General features: G+C 39.8%; 2 protein-coding genes across 2 annotated transcripts; one reads left to right on the top strand and one right to left on the bottom strand.

Annotated features, from left to right (window-relative positions):
• The first annotated feature begins 91 nt into the window (after positions 1–91).
• ppt1 (palmitoyl-protein thioesterase 1 (ceroid-lipofuscinosis, neuronal 1, infantile)) lies at positions 92–6,667 on the top strand. Its single transcript, XM_070921248.1, has 10 exons — positions 92–125; positions 799–921; positions 1,909–2,018; positions 2,636–2,763; positions 3,048–3,118; positions 4,095–4,197; positions 4,334–4,424; positions 5,244–5,342; positions 5,460–5,531; positions 6,155–6,667. The coding sequence occupies exons 2-10, from the start codon at positions 807–809 to the stop codon at positions 6,275–6,277; spliced, it is 912 nt and encodes a 303-aa protein (XP_070777349.1). The 5' UTR covers positions 92–125; positions 799–806; the 3' UTR covers positions 6,278–6,667.
• On the bottom strand, positions 6,668–20,035 carry cap1 (CAP, adenylate cyclase-associated protein 1 (yeast)). The gene is made up of 13 exons (XM_070921247.1): positions 19,927–20,035; positions 15,398–15,502; positions 14,641–14,741; positions 14,253–14,330; positions 12,919–13,062; positions 11,987–12,072; positions 11,203–11,308; positions 10,903–11,089; positions 9,940–10,121; positions 9,473–9,596; positions 8,843–8,925; positions 8,376–8,519; positions 6,668–7,973 (listed from the first exon to the last, which is right to left on the bottom strand). Exons 2-13 carry the CDS (start codon positions 15,498–15,500, stop codon positions 7,890–7,892), a joined length of 1,422 nt encoding a protein of 473 aa, XP_070777348.1. The 5' UTR covers positions 15,501–15,502; positions 19,927–20,035; the 3' UTR covers positions 6,668–7,889.
• Between the last annotated feature and the right edge of the window lie 1,914 nt (positions 20,036–21,949).

The following is a 21,949-nucleotide window of genomic DNA, read 5'->3' as shown; positions in this document are numbered from 1 at the left end:
ACAAGTTAGACATTTCCGCCCACTCAGATGGTAACCCCGCCCCTTGAATCTGATTGGCTGTTCGCTCTAAACATAGTCATGTGACCAACAGTCCAGCAAACACAAGCAGGAAGGATATATAAACGGTGAGTAATGTTTTTGGAAATGTATGATTTTGGGACTTTAGTTTAGCTTATTACATTAAAACTATGTGCTATTTTAAAACGTTGAGTTGATTCTAATCTTCTTAAGAGCATAAATCTGCTACTGAATGTTTAAAAATGTGTTTAGTTATTGATTTATTTGATGTAAACCTTGTGCTACTTGATTAGTTAGTTAGCTTGTTCTAGCTGACGTCCCCAGGATTCACTGACTCATTAAAAGTATCTTTATCTTATACTTGTACAATTTCTGGGCTACTCCACAGTTTTAGTCTCGTTGTTTTGCTGATTATATCGGAGACAGTCTCTGTGCAGTTGTAATGAAGTGAAAGCATTGTAGATAACAGGAAATGCATACAGCCTTGTTTCTGTTTTTCACATGACTACAACAGATATCTGTTTCAGTAGCAACGCCTTCTGACTGTTGGTCTCACCATTCATATTGTATTTTTCCATTTTACTTATTTTATTAGAACAATAAAAGTAAACTAAAAACAGCAAAAAATAATGTGTACAGAGACAGAAGTTCATTTCTCTGGTTATTAAGTCTTGCAGAGTTATATCTTGATAAAATAGTAAAAAGTGAAGAAGGGAAAAGGTAATTATGTATTTTGCAACACAGAAATGCATTATTTGACCCCCTATGTATTTGTTTCAGGGTCCAGGATGACGGGAGCCCTTCTGTGTTTCCTCCTGGCTGGTCCAGTGCTGCTGGTCGCTGGCAGCCCAGTTTATAACTCCAACAATGGGACCGTACCACTGGTGCTGTGGCATGGGATGGGTGAGTGACTGTTAAAATGATAAATTAAATTTAATTAAAATTATGATCAAAACAGTTTTTTGAGGAATAATTTATACCTAGAATTATTTATTTAACCCTTTAACATCCAGTTTCTCCCTTTTATTTCCCCTTAAGCAGCTTGAAGGTTAAAAAATATCATCTTATCTTATGTATTCTGTATCAGCTTGTTCCTCTTTATTAAAGCTATATGATGTTTAAACTGAGTGAAATATTTAAACCAAGACATAAGAAAAGTCTAAATGGCTTGTGCATCATTTTATACATATTTGGTATCCGTAGAAAGTTTGGGACCTGGAGTTTGTAATGATGGCAAGTAGTTATTGGGGTGTGAGAGGTTTAGTTAACATTACATTTTTTCTGCATTATACAGTGTTCGTGTTTTAGTGTCTCCTTCGTGTTACGATCTGAAGGCTATAAGGAGACAGAAAAAATACTATTGCCTACATTTTGGCGAAAGTGAAACAAAACTTTTTATAAATTTGAACATTTCCACTGACAGTAAGCAGCACTGTTGAAATACAGACTTCACCTGACCTGTAATGTGAGAGAGGCGTGGTGTGCAGCCTCACAGTTATACTTATAACTGGATGGTTGTTCATTTTGATTCCACACTGGCTTCAGACAGTCAAGGGAAGTGAAAAAACAAAAGCACTTTCTCTTCTCCTTCAACAAAGATGGCTCAGGTGCCTCTGAGGTAGTTAGATAAGTTATATAAGCTGTTATGGCTCCTCTGAAGCTTCTCTGCGTTTTAACAGCAGAAGACTGTGCTGTGCACTGACCAGCTGTCTGATTTTTGTATGTTAACAGACAAAAAAAGAGCACCATCTTCATTTGATAAGATTCCTCTATATTTTTCTTGTAGTCAATTAATCCAATAGAAATGCACTACATTTGGCGTTGTAAAGTGAGTCAAGTTTAGCTCAATAGATTAATTGATAATAAACTGAATATGTTTGTGTCCACCAGGTGACAGCTGTTGTAACCCACTCAGCATGGGGGCGATAAAGAAGATGATTGAAGAGGAGATCTCTGGCATTTATGTGCTCTCGCTGATGATTGGAAAGAATGTCATTCAGGTACTTTCACACTGTAAAACCTTTTTAAAGTGAACATATTTCCAAGCCAGTGCCAAAACTCTTATGAAGGAAACTGTTAGCTTTGTCTCTAGTCGTGTCTTTAATTCCAAATGATTAAGTCGATGGAGAAAATTGGATCTGCACTCTCTTCTTTTGACTTTTTCTATAATTTTTCTGTGCTGTAGGTACTTTATTTCAGTTCCGTAAAGGTACATAAATCCATTCACAGCCTTCAATAGAAAAATCCTGTCCTCTCTTCCTCTCGCACAAACACACAATAAGTCTTAAAATACAACATGTTTAGCCAAGAACGTCACATGTGAACCAAACAGTCACACAGCAGATTTGATTGATACATCCACATGACATGTAAGGATTCCTATTCTGTGATATTTGCAGTGCTAGTAGCACAAGTTACATCAGAAAAATAGCTCCTTTACAACTTCACTATGTCATTTTTCAGTGTTAATATTCATAGCAAACCAGCACGACTCTGCTTTGATCCGTCGTAACACCGTGACTTTATCTCTCAGCTCTTCTCCTCGTGGTCGGTGCTCGTTTTCTTCTTTTTAATCTATCTGTCATGCTTTGAACTTTTCATGTTTCTCCTCTTGCAGGACACAGAAAATGGGTTTTTCATGGATGTGAATGAGCAGGTGTCCATGGTGTGCAGTCAGCTGGCTCAGGACCCAAAGTTGAAGGAAGGATACAATGCTATGGGCTTCTCCCAGGGGGCACAATTTCTGTATGTAACTACTGTTCTGGACACTGAATGGTTTTGTTATGTGAACGTGGTAGAACTTGGACAAATTCTGTGTTTGTGTAGTTTCACTTACTTGCTTGATTCTCCTTCAGAGTGAATGAAATACTTAAAGAAAATACCAATATCTGAGAGAACGGCATGATTTCAACATGTTTGAGAAAGTCAGGATAGTTTGGTTCAAGGCCTGAGCTTGCAGCCTCTGTTTTAAAGTTTTTGTCTCCTGACAAGAATGAGGAAGCTCGCTTTGACTCTTCCTCTCTTCACAGGAGAGCTGTGGCTCAGCGCTGTCCCTCTCCACCAATGAAAACCCTGATCTCCGTTGGTGGCCAACACCAAGGTAACATATAAATGCATAATTCTAGATAAAATTTTGGCATCACGTGATATTAAAGTCCTCAAACTATATCTGGTGATATTCTATATATTTACTTATTAACAAATCCTATGAAAAGACCACATATATCTTATTCCTCTGTGCTATAGAGCTCCACTGGTATGTATATTACTCTGCAGCTAAAAGTAGTCCCCAACAAATGCACTATTTATTTATTTTGTTTGAATAACATTTGCTAAAAGCTACAGAAATGATTTTGCAGTTTTTAAAAATGAAACTATATATTTGTGAGCAGATTAACATCCTCAGTAGAAACAAATTGCATAGTCCTTTTTAAATCCTTTCCTTTAAATCTTTCCAGGTGCTGGGTATTAATTATCTGCATTGACAGATGAAGAAATACCTGCACACTGCTCATTTTGTTGTGTTATATCTGTAATATCCTACAGTTCCTAATTTACAGCTCAGATTTGCATTATGTTCAGCAGCAGGTGTTCTTTTTTATTTGACAGACTTTATCTTGGTATAGAAAAGTGCTGCACTATTATAGCTATTATTTGATATTAATGTTGTTGTTGGCAGATAAAACCAGTAAAACATTGTCTAATAGTGGTGAATGTAGCTTTTAAGCTAGTTTTGTAAAATTCAGACCTGTGGTGTAGCAGTCATTCTTTTGAATTTAGTAGCTTTTCTGGAGCTTTCAATCATAGCACATGATCTTACTTTATGTATTTTTTCTGTACTGCTTTTGCGCCTCTGACCAAATGAATTTCCTCTTGCAGACAATTAAGTTAAATTTGATAATTTTTTAGATGTTTATGATCTTCCTCAGGAGATGGAATTAGCTCACTGAACTTCTCCTCCATGTTGAATATGTATCAGCCCTTAAAAGACAGTTTGAACATGAATAATCATGATCACAAACTCTTGACACGATACAACAAGCAGCCTTCTTCACTATGCGTTTTTCAATCTCCAGGTGTGTACGGGCTGCCCAGGTGTCCCGGAGAGAGCTCCAACATCTGTGACATGATACGCAAAGCTTTGAACAGCGGAGCTTACACTGACATGGTCCAAAAACAGTAAGTTGTCTTTTACTTTATCGCTCAGCGATGCTGATGTGTTTAGCAGCCTTGGTGTTGTGTGGCTGTCATCATCACCACTGTACAGACTATTGTTCTGTTGAACTGATCTGGATGTTGTGTTTGTGGTTATCAGCCTGGTGCAGGCCCAGTACTGGCACGACCCCTTAAATGACGACCTGTACAAGAAGCACAGCCTCTTCCTGGCCGACATCAATCAGGAGAGGGTCAGTATGTGGCTGCAGCACCAGACCTGCAGTCTGCAAACTTTTGCTGTCGTGGGAAAATAATAATAAGTTTATTCTTGACCTTGGAAAGAGTTGAAGTTGAGGCCCACTTACTGGCTTTTTCTAGGGCTTTTCACTGCATCTCACAGTCTTCATCAGTGGATGGAGTGATGAAGGAGCAAACTCCATCTGCTGATGAAGACTTGAGATGTGGTAAAAGCTCCAGAATAATTAAATAATATTGTTTGGTACCATTTTCTAATAAGTCACCCTTTAGGCAGTAAGGTAATAACTGATAGTCTATTAATGGTTAATAAAACACATTTTTCATAGATCATTTACAAGTCTTTCAATTTTTAGGGAAAGGGCTGCAGCGGATCTGGATCAAAACTAATTTATTAACAACTAAATAAGCATTTACTAATAGATTAACAACATTTGTAACAGCATTGTTACCAGATAGAAAGGAAGAAAACCAAACCAACCTGGCAACCCAAACGTTGTTGTTGTTGTTATTAGCAGCTTATAACTGATGCATAAAGCATGAGTAAAGGGTTTAACAATTAATAAATCTAGTAGTTACAATTTATAAACTTCTTTATAAATGGTGACTTATCAGAAAGTGATAGTTTTATTTTGTCAAACTAGTGAGTGCACTGATTTGAAAAGGAGAAATTAGGGATTTGTGGGAATATAGAATTTAATTTATGTAAATATTGTTACACATTCACATATTTATGTTTCTGATGTCTGAATCGAGTTGTTAATAATCAGCTTTCTCAATAAGTTTTGTAATATTTAATTGTTTCTGTTTGAAAGGCCGTGAATGAGACTTACAAGAAGAATCTTCAGTTGCTGGAGAAGTTCGTCATGGTCAAGTTTCTGCAGGACTCCGTAGTGGATCCTGTTGATACAGAGGTAACGTACCGAGCACACACTCGACGGTGGTTTTGATAATACAATAAAACTGCTGTGTTTATAAACTGTATTTTATAACAAAGCAGCATCACAAACTTGTCTTGATTCTCGCTGTAGTGGTTCGGCTTCCTGAAAACCGGCCAGGCCAAAGAGACTGAAACTCTCCAGGAGAGCGTTCTCTACACAGAGGTAACGGTGTTCATGATATTAATCTATTAATTCATTATATTTGAATTACTGAACAAATCGTAAATGTGGTGAAGTTAAATGGGTCTCATCTGCTTTGCTGGACAGTTGTATTTAAACAAGATAAAACTAGTATTTATTTAGTCTACAGCTGCCATTAGTCTTAGCCATCGGTGTGGTATCAAAAGCACAGTTAAAGGGGAACGCCACCCATTTTTCTCGTCATGAGGAACAGCTTGTAAAAACTGTTGTGTTGTGAACTGATGTCTCCTGTGGCTCTGGCACTTTGTGTCTTTTTATTAGAGAGGACAGGAAACGAGGGGAGAGAGGTGGGTAATGACATGCAGCAAAGGTCCCCAGGTGGACTTGAATCAGGGACGTTGTGGTTCATGTCTGGTGCTCTTAAAGATCCAGCGTCTTGGGAGCTTGGTCTATGCTAGGGACATAAGTCAGGGCATCTCGACCTCTGATACATTCATCAGTTAAAAGAAAAGGTCTTAAAGTTGGCTAATTAAACCTTTCAGACATTGTGGTATACTATACTGTCCACCAAGGACGGCCTTTACACAGTCAAGTTTCTGAGGATGTAAAACCAAACTATAAAACTTGTGTGTCCCCACATGCAGGACCGTCTGGGCCTGGCAGCGATGGACAAGGCTGGAAAGCTGGCTTTTCTGGCAAGTGACGGAGACCACCTCCAGTTTACCAGAGAGTGGTTCAACGAACACCTGCTGCCTTATTTGCACTAGAACATCGCAGAGTAAATATAATACTAGACTTCCAACGACCAAATTAATTCTGTGTCAAGAGCAAAATAATGCAAGAGTAAAAACAGGCTTAATAACCAGGGCAGAAAGCACATTATTCCCTTTGCACTGATCACTTGTAGCATGTTGATGCCGTTTTGTGAAGCCTCGTTAATTTTAGCAGCTAATTTGTGTGCCAGTCTACTTCTGTATTACTAACACTAGTCTGTCGGTTATTTCTAACATGAACTGTCTCGATGAGGTCAAATTGTTGTCAAATGTTGGATTTTTTTTTAATACATATATTCTTGTGTTCTAACAGCCCAACGTAGATCATTTAACTGTGTTGGTGCACATGACGTGTTCAATCCAATAAAGACAAACCAAAAGACATTTTATTGCAAGATTTTTTTTTTAATGATGTCTCCAGTACGAATGAGCAGAATTCTGATTTTTGGACCCAAAAACATAAAAAGAGGTAAAAGAAAAAGAGACGATATCAAAGAAAATCCAGCGAAGAGCTTCACAGCTTCAAGAGCTGAAGATGACCAAAGAGTGCAGACATGGAGAGACGTCGATGGTCGGGCTAATATTTTAAGACTATTCAATAATTATTCATGTCTATACAGATGATTACAGCAGATGTTTTCAATCTAGAGACCGAGGTGAAGTATTTCACAACAATGATTATGTCCTTCAGTCTCTTCCACTCTTTGCTCTTTATCGCAAACATTTTCTTACATGGAATGTTTGTTTTTTTTTGTTGTTTTTTTTAAATACTCGGGAATGTCGTATGTGTGGGATTAAGGAAAAGCACAATTATCCTGCTATTTATTGTTCCAACATCATCTAGATGGAGAGTTCTCATGATGTGAAATAGACAGTGGTCTTATGACACAACTTGTTTTTACTCCTATTTATGTGCTCAGAGTTTTTCATATTATTATCCACTATGAATGTTAATATTGTTATGGTCAACATCAGCGGAGGTGATATGGATGCCATTATCCTCTATAAAAAAAAGGGCTGTGTTGGACAAGTGCTTCACCAGTGAATTGCATATAATGGAACAGAAACACCAGCCCCTCCTGACCAGGAAGAGGAGAAAGAAAAGACTAACAGCCTGAAGCGTCCTGATAGCAGAGCCTGATCGGCTGCAGAGCTTTTGTTGCGGAGGAATCAATATCCCTGTTCCCATGTTGGCTATTCTACATGTTAAATTTAGCTTAGCATTATCCAGATAGATAAAAAAAAAATATATCATACAGAGCATCCCAGCTGTTGGCAAATCTCATGAATGTTTTTGAAAAGTGCTCACTGGCTCACATGGAAAACCAATTTTGAATGACAAGCTGCTCCCTGCTGATTGGCTAGAGGATTTGCTCCAGATAAAGTGAGCAGTCCTCTCATTGGCTTATGGAAGGGACAGCTTAAAATGTGATTGGCTGATAAGGAAGGAGGGGGGGGGGGTATATATATAACGCATGAGGTCCAAATCTCAGTCTACAGTGTGAGAGTTAGCTGGTGGGGTGATCGATCAGTCAGGAAGGCATTTGCAAAAAAAGGGGTGGGGATGGTGTCAAGGAGGGGCGGCCATTTCTCATGCTGCCCCCATCTATCCGGCGATCTCTGTTGCTGTGGTAACGAGCTTCTTGCCGTCCCAGATGGTCTTGAACTGCTCAGGAACCGGGAGCTCCGTCTGAGAGAGAGAGAGAGAGAGCAAGAGAGAGGAGTCGTGTTGAAAAGTATATTTCACATGCTTGTGCTCCATAAAGGATATCTGGTAATATTTTGTTTTTATTCTTGTCAACAAAACAAACAATGTGTCCGTCCATCTTTCAATATTGTCTGACTTCACTACCCTGTCGGTGGCTCTCAGCCCCAAGCACACTGGTCCTACAACCATAATATTTACATTAGCAGGGCGTTGTATGTGGGATTGTATCAGACTTTGGCTACACAGACGTTACTTGTTACAAGGATCAATGCATTGTTGCTTTTGGTCTTTTGGTGGGATTTGTTTTGACAATTACAAAAATATAGAAGATCAGACGTATCCTTTAATCAATTTTTCAGATTTCCCTCCTGAAAGGATACTCACGAATTCTCCGTCTTTGTTGGGTACCAGGATGTTCATCTCCGAGCTCTTGGCGCTGACGATCTCGCAGCTCAGAGAGTCGTTGCTCAGGTAGATGTGGCAACCGTCCGTCTTGTTGATGGAGATGGTGGGGACCTTACCGATCACCTACATACACAAAAAGGCAAGAGAATTTGGATTTATTTCTGCTGCATCTGATGGGACACATTTCTCTGCGCTCTGAGAAAAAAAATAAAATAAAAATGAGCAGCTTGCATTGTGTAACTACATGAATATAAAGAAGGGCGTTCATGAAAAATGTAAAAACAAAACAAAACCAAAAAAACAACTGAGGAGTGACAGGACAGCAGAAATCACTTGGCCAGTGGTCGGGATCCAAATATCAACATCTCACTGCAGTCTGCTGAGCCACAGAGGATCCCTTGTGTCTCTTAAAGTCTCTTTAAAAACAGCATTTTGTTATTACACACCTGGACCTTGACATCCTTGCAGTTGATGATATCTACGATGCCCACGACATGATCAAACACCAGGCCCATTTTGTTACAGTTGTCTGATGAAGAGAAACAAAACACAAAGTATGCATGTCACGTATGGAAAAACCACCACTGAATTCTTTTTTTGTCTAAAATGTCCACAGGTTTCAGCACAGGGCAAATATCTCGATATGAATGGATAGAGGAGAGCATCAGTGTTGCAGGAATATAAGAACCATAAAGGATTTTGTCGCTCATATTTTCATTTGGGGGATATTTGTGCTTTAAGTTTTGGAGGATGTCAGCAGGAAGTATAACGTTGCCATGGCTTCAGCCAGTTTTTTTGTCTATATATGATTACACTGCAAAAACGAATCAGCTATAAGCACTTCCTGTTTGCAATGTACCCATGGATGTACAGACAAAACTATCACTGGATTACTTTGATAGTGAAGAAGACGTTAAATCGTGATGATTCTCAGGCAGGTTCTGAAGTTATTATTTTCTATGCACATCAGAGATGCTGATATCCTCAGGAAAATGTAAGTCACACTGAATCTAATCTGGAAGAAAAACAATAATGTATCATGTCTGTTTGTTCAGATTTTAGTTCTTTTTTCTTACCTACAGTGATGGAGTTGATTTTGCCATTGACCTGCAGGGTGCTCTTGTTACACTTATAAGCATAAACCACTTGTTTCAGCTCAGTGTCTTTGATCACCAGGTCCTGCACTCCCTCTTGGTTCTCCTGCAGGCAGCAAGAAGGGAAAAAAAGTAAACAAGAGTGAACGAGAAAATAGAGCGAACGAGTTGATGAGACGATATGAGATTAAAGCAGGATGGAACAACAGAGTTACTATTAAAAAAATAATCTATTTAATTCTGGTCCAATTACTCATTCTGGTCGTCTGACAGCCTGTTGCATAAACCATCAACAAAAACATCAAGTCTACTCCAGTTAATCTGGCCCCCTCCTTTAGTTAATGTCTTCCCCTTTACAGGGATAACAAACTACAAATTAAAAGAAACTCAGTTGGATTGGCTGTAATTTCTTGGGTAACTTTTTAGTGAGAGTGAACCCACAAACTTACCACTTTCCACTTCTTCCCGTCCCGCTCAAACACAGGGGGCAGCGTGCGGGTCGGGGTGGCAGACGCAGCAGGTCGGGGAGTGGGGGAAGCGAAAGGTTTGGGTCCGGTACGTACTGGAGCACCCTGACCCCTCAGGGCAGGATTCTTGTGGGTCTTGTCATTGTCGCCCACATGCTTCAGGCCTGGAGAAGTCGAGGAGAGAGGGAAAAACGTAAGTCCCACAGTATAACATGTTGATTGGATTCAAAATAAACTGCAGTGAGTTCATGGAAACGGAGGAGAGGCTTTGGAATCACAGACGATACTTATTAGTGGTAGAAATTCATTGTTTTGGGCTTTTTTTCATGGGATTTATTGACAATTAGGAAATATATAGATTTAAGTTTAGGAGAAGGTGTCTTTCGTGCTACATGTTGTGGTGAAATGCATCTTTTTAATAACCTGAACATAGTGAAGCCTCTCTTTTGTAATGAACTTCACATACGTATAATGAAATCATATCTGTAAATGTTACTGCAACAACGCTGCCTCTAAAGTTCACCCGGGGCGGCGCAAACTGACGCGACGACACGTCTGCGCGAGTTGAAAATATTTTCACTTGAAGGCAAAAATGTGGGCGCATCACATGGTTTTGTGAATCAACTATGAAAACATACAGAGGCCAGAGGAAAATAGTCCCTGGTGAGTTCAGAGCATGAGCTGAACACAAACGCTCCACTACAGACTCGGCCGGTACATCTGTTACTAGCTAGCTTTTATCTAACATACAGTTGGTCCGCTGGCTGTTTGGGGTGGATAAACATAAACGGTGCAGCAGTCAAATTTGCACAAATTAAGCATTTAAATTCACTTTGCTTTCTGTCTGATCTCACTTTTACACCCAAAGTCTTGTGCATCTAAACTACGAACAGAACAGACAGAAAGTATGAAAATGATCAGACGCTGGTCCCTGACACCACCTACCCCGGGTGATGTCCGATCCCTTGTTGATGGCGGCGAACAAAGCGTTCCGATTGTCAGCATCGCCACCGCCGCCACCAGAGGGTCCGCTCAAGTCCATGGGGGGAGGAGGAGGTCCAGGGGGAGGTGGGGGAGGACATCCACCAGCAGGAGCAGGGGGGGGAGCTGCAGAGGCTGCAGCTATGGGACCCTGAGGTGGACAGAAAATTAGAAATGCTGTAACTGAAGCCGTGTAGTGTCACAGCTTATTCTTCACACTCAGCAAATAACTTTTCTTAAGAGAGGATTTCTTAGAAGACTCACAGTCTTGCTCCAGGTGAGTCCGGTGGTGTGGTGCTTTTTGATGTAGTCTTGCATCTCAGTCCAGATGGAGACGAGGGCCTTCACCCAGTCCGCATGTGCCTTGTCCCTGTGAGGAAGAGATGGAAACAGGATCGTCTATTGTTCATCTTTCCACATTCAAATCTTTTCACTGCATGCCACAGGAACAGACGACGCATGATAACATAGACCTTTGTCTAACCCACATTAACCACTGAGCACAGATCTCACACTGTATTTGTATACAACATTTTACTGTTTTGCATTCAACTCTGCAGAGGGCTCACTGACGCTTGAATAAAAACTGTGTTTCTGTGCAATAAAAAGCAGACAAAGGCTGATCTTGACCTGAATAACTTCTACCTTCTAACTCGACTGTAACTCAAGTCGGCTCATAAACACAAAAGCTTTGATTTCGGGTCTAAATACAGGAAGTCTATCACCAGCATGCGTCAGCCAGTCGTGTGGCAATGCTGACTCAGTGAAAAAAAGAAAGAAAAAAAAAAAGAGCCTAGAGGAAGGAAAGATGGAAGACAGATGGGTTGAGCAAACTGCCTGGCTGCATATTAAAGTTCATCTGACCCTTTTAGTTATCAGATGTTACAACATTTCAAAAACAAATGACGCAGTTTAAAAAAGAAAAAAACAAGAACAAATTGCAAAACGAAGCAGACTGGATTGTTGCGTTACATCTTAAAATTAGTGAGTGGACAGTTTTACGGCTGCAGGCGAAGTAGGAAACGCAATATAATGAAGCTTTACTTACTTTTCCTTGAACTCCTTGAGCACACGGTTGGTGTAAAACATGGCTGCATCCTGCATCTCTTTAACATAGGGGCACGGTTTAGGAGCCTGGGGCACAAAGGAAAAAGGTAAAACACAAATGTATCCACATGTAAACTGAGATTAAATAATAGTTCTACATTTTGGGTAATACACTTACCGATAATTAGATTAGAAGATCGATACCACTCTAATGTCAGTACGCTAAACATGAATCTACAGCCAATCAACAGTTAGCTTAGCTTAGCATAAAGATTGGAAGCAGGGGGAAACAGCTAGCTGGTTCTGTTAAAGCAACAGAATTCTCCTTTGCACTTTGGTTTTTTACAAATTAAACATACAAGACATAGAGTTAGTTAATTAGTGCCTTTTAGAGATACTGGTGGGCAGGTTCTGTTACCTTTGGACAGAGCCAGGCTCGCTGCTCTAGCTTTATATTTAGCGTACAAACATGAATATGAATATAAATCATGTAACTCTGAGAAAGAAACGGTAGAAATGTAGAAATATTTCTTTAAACAGCGTACTGCATTATCAAATGAGCCATAAAAGTAATAAATTCACTTCACAGGCTGTTTGGATGAGATCTTCAAGATACTAGAGTAGGCATACAAAGAATGAATGCATCCATTATGTGTATTTGAAAAGCTGATGTATTATTCATAAGAGTCAAAACAACAACAACACATCATTTAGAGTTAATAATATAAACTGTAACAGTGAAGCTCTGTTGCTGGTGGCCTTGTGTCAGCCAAGAAACTGTTGTTCACCAGACAGTGATGACAGAATCAAAGAGTGGCCTGTTTCCGGCTATTACACAGTTATTCACACACACAGACACACACAGACACACACACAGACACACACACAGACACACACACAGACACACACACAGACACACACAGACAGTCTCACCATGGCGACCCAGCCGAGGGCAGGCACGCTCTCGCTCACAGCAGAGAGATGGTTGAAAAGCGCTGAGGTGCGGTTGTGCTCGCGAAACGTCTGCACCTGCAGGATCGCTTTGGACACCGGCTGCAGGAGAGTCGTCAGAACTGCCTGAACGGGAAAGAGACGACACAAGAATTCAGTGAAAAAATAAATAAATACTTTTCACTCATACAGTGTCTAATATTTTTTCCTTCAATCTGGTAACCTTTTGTGTAGAAAAAAGTTCTATTACAAAATATAATTTGTAGTTTAAAATCATGTTTTCTTGCAAATCTCCATTTCTTTCATTTTCAGCGTGGCATGTCTTTGACTAAAGCTGGATTTGTAGTTGTAATGCGAAGCTTTAATGGTTATGGGGGGACATACCCATTAAAGGGACGCGACAAGAACTTTAACTGGACTTGGGCTGCTTGTATTTTCTCTTACAAGACTTCTTTTCAGAAACATCTCCACTGATCTGCTCACCATGATGACTGCTTGGCAGTAGTCTCTTATTAAATAATGACGCAATGCAAAATAAAAGTTACCTGGCTGTAACTCTAGGTATTACAGTACAAATCTGGCCCTCGAACAAAATCATTTGACCTACCAACGTTAGCAGAAGTTTGACACAATTTTCATAAATCTACTGTAGATGATAACGTCAACACAAGGCTCATACAAGTCTCAATAGCATCTAATACGGAAGCATGCAAAGTGTGGCTACTGTTCCTCGTTCTGTTTGAGGAGGCGCTGAAATTAAGTTTAATAAAGACTACAATCCAATTCAGTTAAATAAAAAAAAATAAAAAACCTTTGAATTCAAATGCAGTTTTGATTTAACGGGAGCAGATCTGTGTCAACAACAGTACATGAAGCAGGCCACTGTTTATACTATACACTACAGCCTCGTAGTATAACATAAGACAAACATTTGTGTATGAGAGTCATTTGTTTCAAAATCATTTACAACCCTAAAACCAAATCCAAAGACCATATTTAAAACAAACAGACCTGCCAACCAGTTAATTGAACCTACTAATTGCTGAACCCTTCCATTAATGTTAATGGAAGAATGTATTTCCATGGAGAATATAATTACAGCATGACACCGCTCATCATGTACAATACATGCATCTATTTCCATCTACTGTAATGACACCATGACAGAGAACCTGTACATGAGACTGAAGCTGCAGCAGTGTTTGACAAGAGGAGAGCATGATGAATTAGACTAATTGTTCAGACCGATTGATCAATACTTTTCACTTAACTGAGACATTAACTGACTGAGCAATTAGGAAGTGTGTTTAACTCACATCAGAGGGCCTCTGGGAGGAGGAGGCTGTTGTGAGGAGGTTTCTCTCGCAGGCGAAAGCCTCCTTCATCATTTCTGCCTGAAAGAGAAGAGAGAGGGAATGTAGTTCAGAAATATGCGGAGAACAAACGGTCATCATGGTGCTTTCAGTTATTACTTAACATATTTAACAAAACAAACCACACTACACTTACTTTGGATTTCAGAATGCATTTTTATGCCTCAAGAGAGATTCAAGTCTGGTCAAGTTTAGTAATTTTTATACCATAACTGCTAAAAATATTTAAGACATAAAAACACTGACTGATTTTTCTGGTGGTGTATCAGAGTGAGATAACTAACAGAACTGACTGTATTTAACACTGTTCAGCATCTCAGCCGTAACTTACATGTTTCTGGACATCACCCCCGATCTTCTGGCTGAGGGCGACGTACTGGGCCACAGGGCCGCTGACGATCTCGTCAAAGGCCTCGACGTACACAGATACAGCTACAGAGAAGAAAAACACAGGACATAAATACGCATTTAAAAAGACCGTGATGTGGAAAATAAAACAATATAAAAAAATAGACAAAAGAATATATAAAGAAATAATAGTTAAAATGTAAAGTACAGTGGAAAATTAAATCAACTCCAAAGGAGTTTGAGTCATTAATTAAAGTGGCAAAGACTGAAGCACATCATCACGATCATGAGATTTATATCAAATCTGTAATTATTTAGTATATGCAAGCAACACCTACTGAGCACTTTATGAGGGGGATAACAACTGTAATTTCCAGTGAAAAATGCAGCTCCCTAACTGCAGCACATCCATTGCTAAGCAACGGATAACATTTTTAAAAAGCTGGTAGGCTGTCAGATTTTGGAGTGTCAACACAGCAGGTGGACGGTTTAAAGGTGCATCACTAAAAGAGTTTACAGTTGCTTGATGAGGAAATATTTTTACTGGCAATGTTGCTGAAAAGAAGAAGAAAAAGATGCAACTCATCACACTTTATTGCCAGATAGGAGGTCACGGGTCAGGTCTGGTATCTACATGTAAATACAAATCATTTTTATAGACTAGTATATCTCACTCAGAGACACCTTATCCACGATAAATGGAATTATTCCACAATGTTGATACTTCATTCATCATTTACCTCCCCCAGCAGAATCTCCAGCGCTGCCTCCAGGGGCTGACATGGACTCCAGGCGACCCACCGCCACCTCCAGCCGCTGCACCAGACTCGCCAACTCAGCCATACCTGTGAGATGGAGAAAGCCATGAAGGAGGGTGCAAACAATGTAAGCATGAGCTAGAAGGTTTACTGCCCCCTCCCCCATATAAATTAATATATCATAAATTATCTTTTTGTGTGTTTATATTTGTTGTGAGGACGGCTGTTTTTATTCATCGAGGCACAGTGATACTTTCTGTTCTGGCAGTCTTCTAATTGGGGACTGAATTACTCCTCTGAGACACAAGGTGGAGTGAAAATGTGCCGCTTTGGTAGGATAACAAACAGCAGTGCTCTGGATCCTGATTCCTTGGTTGATTTAGTCCTACAAGGTTTGGTAGAAGTATGTGCAACTGCCTGCAAAAGATTACTGGATTATCAAAATAGTCGCAGATTCATATTCTATTGATCGAGTGATCGGTTAATTGTCTAATCGTCGCAGCTCAGACTTTATTACAGATGTTCCCAACCTTTTTGGCTTGCGGCCTATTAAAAACTACTTCTGATCCCTCATCAGCATTTTCACATCAGTGGGTTCTGACTCAGTTTTTTTTTGTCTAGATAGGTACAATTATCCAGTAATTCATATGAACAAACAACAACAAATGTGTCTGTGTGGCAGAAATATGTCTTTTCTCTCTGCTTTTCTATCCTGGTACTCATCTTGTGACCCTGCACACGTTGAGAACTGCTGATTTATCAGACAATCTCGCACGGATATTAACCTGCAAGGTCACAGTTATCACGCAGCATGTAGAGGAAACTTAAGAAACTACACACTCTGGGATTCACATGGAACTAAAAGAGTATGCAGACTTTGAATAAATACACCCAAAAAAGGCATACTTGAAAGGCTGGTTGAGTAACAAAAGAAGAAGAATGAGTCTGCTGGTAAGCAGGTCAGGACTTGCTGAGTAAAGGTATGTAGATCATTAGCAGTTACTGCAGACTCTCTGCAGAGTGCAGACCTGTTATCCCAACTATGCTGTTTTCAGATGTTTGTATGTTTCACAACAAAACAATGCCAAACTTTAAGGACAGCAGCTACAGTCTAAATATAGTCTCTATAGTCGGTGTGCCAACATGCAAACTGATTCTCCTAACCGACCCCTTTAAGTACAAGATTAACCAACTTCAATCCAAGTCTAGCATAAGCTTACACTTACACACAACTAATGAAAAAGGCTAACATTACATAAGATGGCTGTAACCCGGCACTGCCTTCTTCTGAGTGTGTTTCCAGTCTCAGGTACTTACACCTGGCTGACAGTGAATGGAGGCACACGGACCACTCTCACTAATGAGTCCACGCAAGATAAACCTGCCGCTACGTCTCACTTTCACTACAGAGAGACTAAATCTTTGGACATCTAATGACTGACAGAGCGCTTTACATTTTTGGCTGTGATGGATGAAGCTAGACCGCATATGTACCAATGCCAGCCTTTGGTACCAAAATGTGTCGTCAACTTCATAATCTTGTTTCTTTACCATTTGATCAGACAGTGCCTGATTTAAAAATCACAAAAAAAAATTACTCTGTTTCATTTGATGCTTTTTGCGAAAGAAACAAAAGGCTTTTTTAAATTTATTTAATTGTATTTAGGGAAAGTTGTTGTAGAAAAAAAGTTTATCTTTCTCAAAATAAGTTATTTAAAAAAAAAAGTATCATTACCAAGTCTCAGTAGAATCAAAACATTTCGAGCGATACAGGTCTGGACTGGCATTAAATCTTTAAATCTGAACTTATTCAAGTTCAAACCTTGAAGAGATACTTCCTCAAACGTTTCTACTGATGCCAATATTAATCATGTTGTAAGCAGGATACTGGTACCCTAAAGCAGGGTGAGGCAGGCTGTTAAGTTAAGTCATATCAATAGCGCAGTGAATAAGCAGCATTATATATTACTATAACCCAAAAATTTGACGCTACTGCAGGAGAGGTGGCACATTCAAAAACAAAAGAAAATATTTTGAAAGACTCATGATGGCCATTAAAGTACTACTCTTAAAGCAGACATGTTGGTCCCATTTCACAATGCCTCAGCTTCCCCTTTTCTGCCTCACTCATTCACAAAGAGTTGTAAAATTAATTTCTCCACAATGTGCGGACATAAAATTAGGCCATAGCAGGACACACACCTCTACTACCCTTGACCTAAATGTTCAGGGCCACAGCAGCATGTACGTTATATACCTGCAGAGTTCAACCGTCACATTTCCTGGTTTCAGCTGAGAGATGACTCACCAGCAATAGAGGAAGGGAGTGGTCCCTAAAAGGTGTATGTGGGTGTAATACACACCAAAAATCCATAAATGTGTGAGCTGCTTAAAAACAAAAGTACTGTAGATGACAAACTGTACTGTTTATAACAACACAAACAAACTTCTGATAAGTGTCGTTCCTGCTTACTGGATTTTCTGCAACATCAGTTTAGATGCTGCACAACATTTCCTAAAGTGCACTTAAGTAAAGTGACCGCATATGTTCAAGCCAAGTAATGACCATCAAGAAAACTCCACGGTCATGGAAGTAGAAAGAACTTTCCAGAGACGCGAGGGCAGATATAGCAATGACTCAAGCCAGGGAAACATGCCTTTCATAACATTTTCCTTAGATTCAAGCACTATAAAAGGCAAGACAGCCAGAACTGGGGTTTCAGAGGTGGAGGAACCCAAGTCTGTAGCAACCTTTTAACTAGAACTTAAGCTAGTTACAGATAAGCCTGGTGACAGTTCTCCGTTGTTGTCCAACTGGGTGACATGTTCCTTCATAACAACAAACATTGGCACAGTAGTTTTCAGTAAATCCCACATACAGCATATTGTTGTAGTCAAAACAGCTGATGATAATAGTTCCCAATAAATAAACTAATTACTTCTGTTTGAGTAACAGTAGCTAATAAATTCAGTGCCCGGCTATTATAGGAAATTATTAAAAATTAAACTATTCATTTGTAACTTGTTTTGTGCCACAGACATGGCAGGAAAGTCAGAACAGTATTGAGAAACAGGCATTGTTTGGTATTTCATGGGATTTGTTGACATGGAGAATATCACCAGCCTTATCCTTTTAAATATTCTTAAACTGATATTTACTTCAAAAAGTACCACAGTGCAACATCTGCATTTTACAAAAGGTGTGATAAACTATGAAGTAAAGGTATGTGCACTCAGTTCTTCAGAAGGGTGTGTGCCAAGTTTTTTTTAAACTCGCCAAAAGGAGTTTGAATATATATAAAGACAATATCCTCTCATCTATAGAAAGATGTATTTACATCTTAATTACATTCACCTCCTCTGCATTACAGATCTTGACGGTCTTCCTCAAATATGTTCTGCATAAAGCAGCATCAGCATGCAGGGGCAGTGAAGTAGGTTAGGCCTGTGTGAGGGTTTGTGCCTTTCTGCCTGGGGGCCAGACATTCAGACATAAAGAAGGGAGCGTCCAACTCAGCGTGTGTGCTTAAACTATTTTCTTTGGATAAAACAAAAACAAACATCATCTCGTCTTTGTCGCAGAGGCAGAAGTAGGCCAAAGCAATGGCGGTGAGCTCTAACCTTACTAAAACAGTCCTCCTCAAGGCTCCAACAAATCAAGTTCAAGCCGCTGATGTTAATGCGATCACAACGGGAAAAGGATGCTAGCTAAGGCTAAAGCTAAAGCTAGCAGAGCTGGTGGGTGTCGTGCGGAATTCTGTGTCCCCGTCTAGTTCTGTCTCCCCTCGCCCACAAGCCGTCATCTACAAGGAAAGCCTCGATGAAATATGAGGAGCGATGAGAGATTTTTGACAGATTTGAGTTTTCTCAAAGTCAACACACGTTTCCCTAAACAACGTTAACTTGTTCTAGACGCTTCATCGGCGAGGAAACAGTCTGCAGGGCATACGAAATGTGTCAAAACACCATCGGCGACAATGAAAGAGCTAGCTAACATTAACTCCTGCCGAAACGTTTCTGTTTGACAAAGACATTAAGCTAAATTGGAGTTAAACGCGTATACAGAATTAGTTGGCGTCTGTTATTTTCCTCCCTCCCTGTTGTTGAGTGTCTGCTGTCTGTTTCGGCATTTCCTGGATTTTTTTTTTCCTCTCACACACCCCTCCCTGTGTTAGCTAATGTTGCCATAGTCTGCAGGAGAAAAAAAGAAGTTTCCACATTTCAGCGTCGCTCGTCATAGAAAGAAGAAGTCTGGAATTAACGGACGGTTGAAGACGTTTAAAAATCTGTGTCAGTCAACGGTTACGCGTCAGATTTTGCGGCTAACATCGGCTAGCCGGGTGTGTTAGCATCACACCGATTTCAATAAATAATTTCTGAATGATTCGATGCCGCGGCAAGGGAGACCTGCTGACGGACGGGTTGTTGTCTATTTCGCTTCATTTTTACGCTATAGCGAAACCGTTAAATGCGCGACAAACAGCGAATCTCAACAAGTGCATGCCGCTTACCTGCTAAACTGGTGAAGCAGTGATTTGGTCTTTTATATCGCTGTCAATTCCGCCGTGGGAGTGTGCACTGTGCAGGCTCGCAAGGCAGACTGTGCTTCGTCGTTTTCTTCCTGTATGTCGGTGAATTTACCCAGCTGTCACCGCGCCGCGTTTCCGCCCTTGTTCGCGCAACTAATTCCTTTCCCATATAAGGCGTGTGAGAGGCAGAGGGCAGCAGTAATATAAGAGGGGGGGAAAAAGATAAAACCACCGCTTTCCTTCCTCTTATGCATGCATCAGAGATATGTCATAATGACATTCATTCTATTTAAAAGAACTCTCTAATACCTCTAGAAGAAAAGTCACATATCATAAAGACTGTATATCCATAAATACAGGAGGGAGCATCTCAGTGTTGCATGTTTCTTGTGCTCTGTCGTGCTTCAACATGTCTGCAGAGCTGTCCTGGCCTCAGGTGCACATGACTACACTCAGTAAACTGGAGTTTCAGTCTTTCTCCCCATGAATTTAATGTTCAAAAGCAGTCACACATGCAGAACATATGTACATAACAGTGCCAATCTGCAAGCAAGCAAGATTAAAGGCGCTTTCCATGCTCAAAATTGATTTATTCTGCACTCACGCTTTGTGAATGCAATTAACAATTGTTATCATATTAAAATAAACTGAAAAATAATCATTTATTCTGTAAAATGTCAGATAAAAGTGCCCATCACAATTTCCCAGAGCCCGAGTTGACGTCTTCAAAACGCTTCTTTTCTCCAGCCAACAATCTTAAACCCAAAGATACTAAATGATATAAAACAGAGAAAAGCAGCAAATCTTCACATTTTAAGAAGCAAATTGTTAACAATATTTCTCAGGCGTTCAGCAATAGACTGATTGTTACAGCCCTACTTTAGGTTTTTCATATACTATAAGAAAAAGTGATATTACAGTTAGTTGGAAAGGAGGAATAAATAGACCTTTAGCAGAGATTACAAAAAAAAAGTGTAAACTAACATCTAACTTGTGGTATCTTCGTCACCCATAGATCGTGTTTACTGACCTCTGCGTCCATCATCAATTGTTATGGACGCCATCATCTCACACACTGTGTTAATGGAGCAGCAAAGGACAAGCATGTTAAGAGTTAATGGGCTTCTAAAAGTCAATGAGACTATGAGGGAGACGTGTGAATGTGATGATGGCTTATATCAGGGTCAGTGCAGAAAATGATGCCCTTACAGTACCAGGATACATTTGGCATGAAATATTGAAAATGGAGCAAATACATTAACAAACAATGCATCATCCTCCAGTCAAGGCTGGTGAGAGAAAGAATCTTCCTTGGGACAAAACATTAACTTGTAATTATGTCCTCAGCCAATCTTGCATTTCAGGCTTCCACTGTAACTTCATAGTCTACAGTTCTTGAGTATGTCAAGCGTTACAGGACCTTAAAAAGCCTTTGGTGGAGCCCCAGTGTCACATCACATGGTCCTTTTTGTTTGACCTGTGCAGGCTGGGAGATTAAGGACAAACAGAATAAATAGGAAGAAATGCTTTCATCACAGTTTTTGAAACAAGCACACATCTCTCAGAAAACTCAAGAACAAACTGAAACATTTTATTTTTACTTTACAGATTATCCAGTTGCATCAGGTCTGGTCACACAGAAGGAAAGAAGGGGGGTAATCCTTCACTAAAAACCGTATCTAAAACATCTTAAATTAAACTGCCTTCATTTAACAGTTGCTCCCCTTTTTCTCTGTCTGCCTTCACAGTGGACTCCCATCAGTCGAGGTCAATTCACTTACTTCTATAAATCCTAAATGTTGTACATGTAGCAGAATAAAGGCTGAATTTTGTATTGTTTTGGAGGAACACAGATAAACACGAAATGAGAGTGAATCAATTACTCCAAAAGCCATTTCCTATGATGTGCAAAAAAAACATGGGAAGAATATGACATTATTTTGAAGTGTTCAAAAGATGACATTTTACAGAGTTGGCACTTCGGTGCACTTGATTTTAATTTGCC

The sequence above is a fragment of the Enoplosus armatus genome, chromosome 16 (genome assembly GCF_043641665.1).
Source record: "Enoplosus armatus isolate fEnoArm2 chromosome 16, fEnoArm2.hap1, whole genome shotgun sequence".
Taxonomy (NCBI): domain Eukaryota; kingdom Metazoa; phylum Chordata; class Actinopteri; order Centrarchiformes; family Enoplosidae; genus Enoplosus; species Enoplosus armatus.
This window is presented reverse-complemented; position numbering and strand designations above follow the sequence as displayed.

Bases quoted from the DNA above. Each gene is read 5' to 3' on its own strand.
- ppt1 (XM_070921248.1), top strand. From the start codon at position 807: ATGACGGGAGCCCTTCTGTGTTTCCTCCTGGCTGGTCCAGTGCTGCTG. The intron at 2,764-3,047 runs GTATGTAACTAC...CTCTCTTCACAG, and splicing joins TCCCAGGGGGCACAATTTCT to GAGAGCTGTGGCTCAGCGCT. The intron at 3,119-4,094 runs GTAACATATAAA...TTCAATCTCCAG, and splicing joins CGTTGGTGGCCAACACCAAG to GTGTGTACGGGCTGCCCAGG.
- cap1 (XM_070921247.1), bottom strand. From the start codon at position 15,500: ATGGCTGAGTTGGCGAGTCTGGTGCAGCGGCTGGAGGTGGCGGTGGGT. The intron at 11,309-11,986 runs GTAAGTAAAGCT...TCTTCCTCACAG, and splicing joins CTCAAGGAGTTCAAGGAAAA to GGACAAGGCACATGCGGACT. The intron at 9,597-9,939 runs GTAAGTTTGTGG...TGCTGCCTGCAG, and splicing joins ACGGGAAGAAGTGGAAAGTG to GAGAACCAAGAGGGAGTGCA.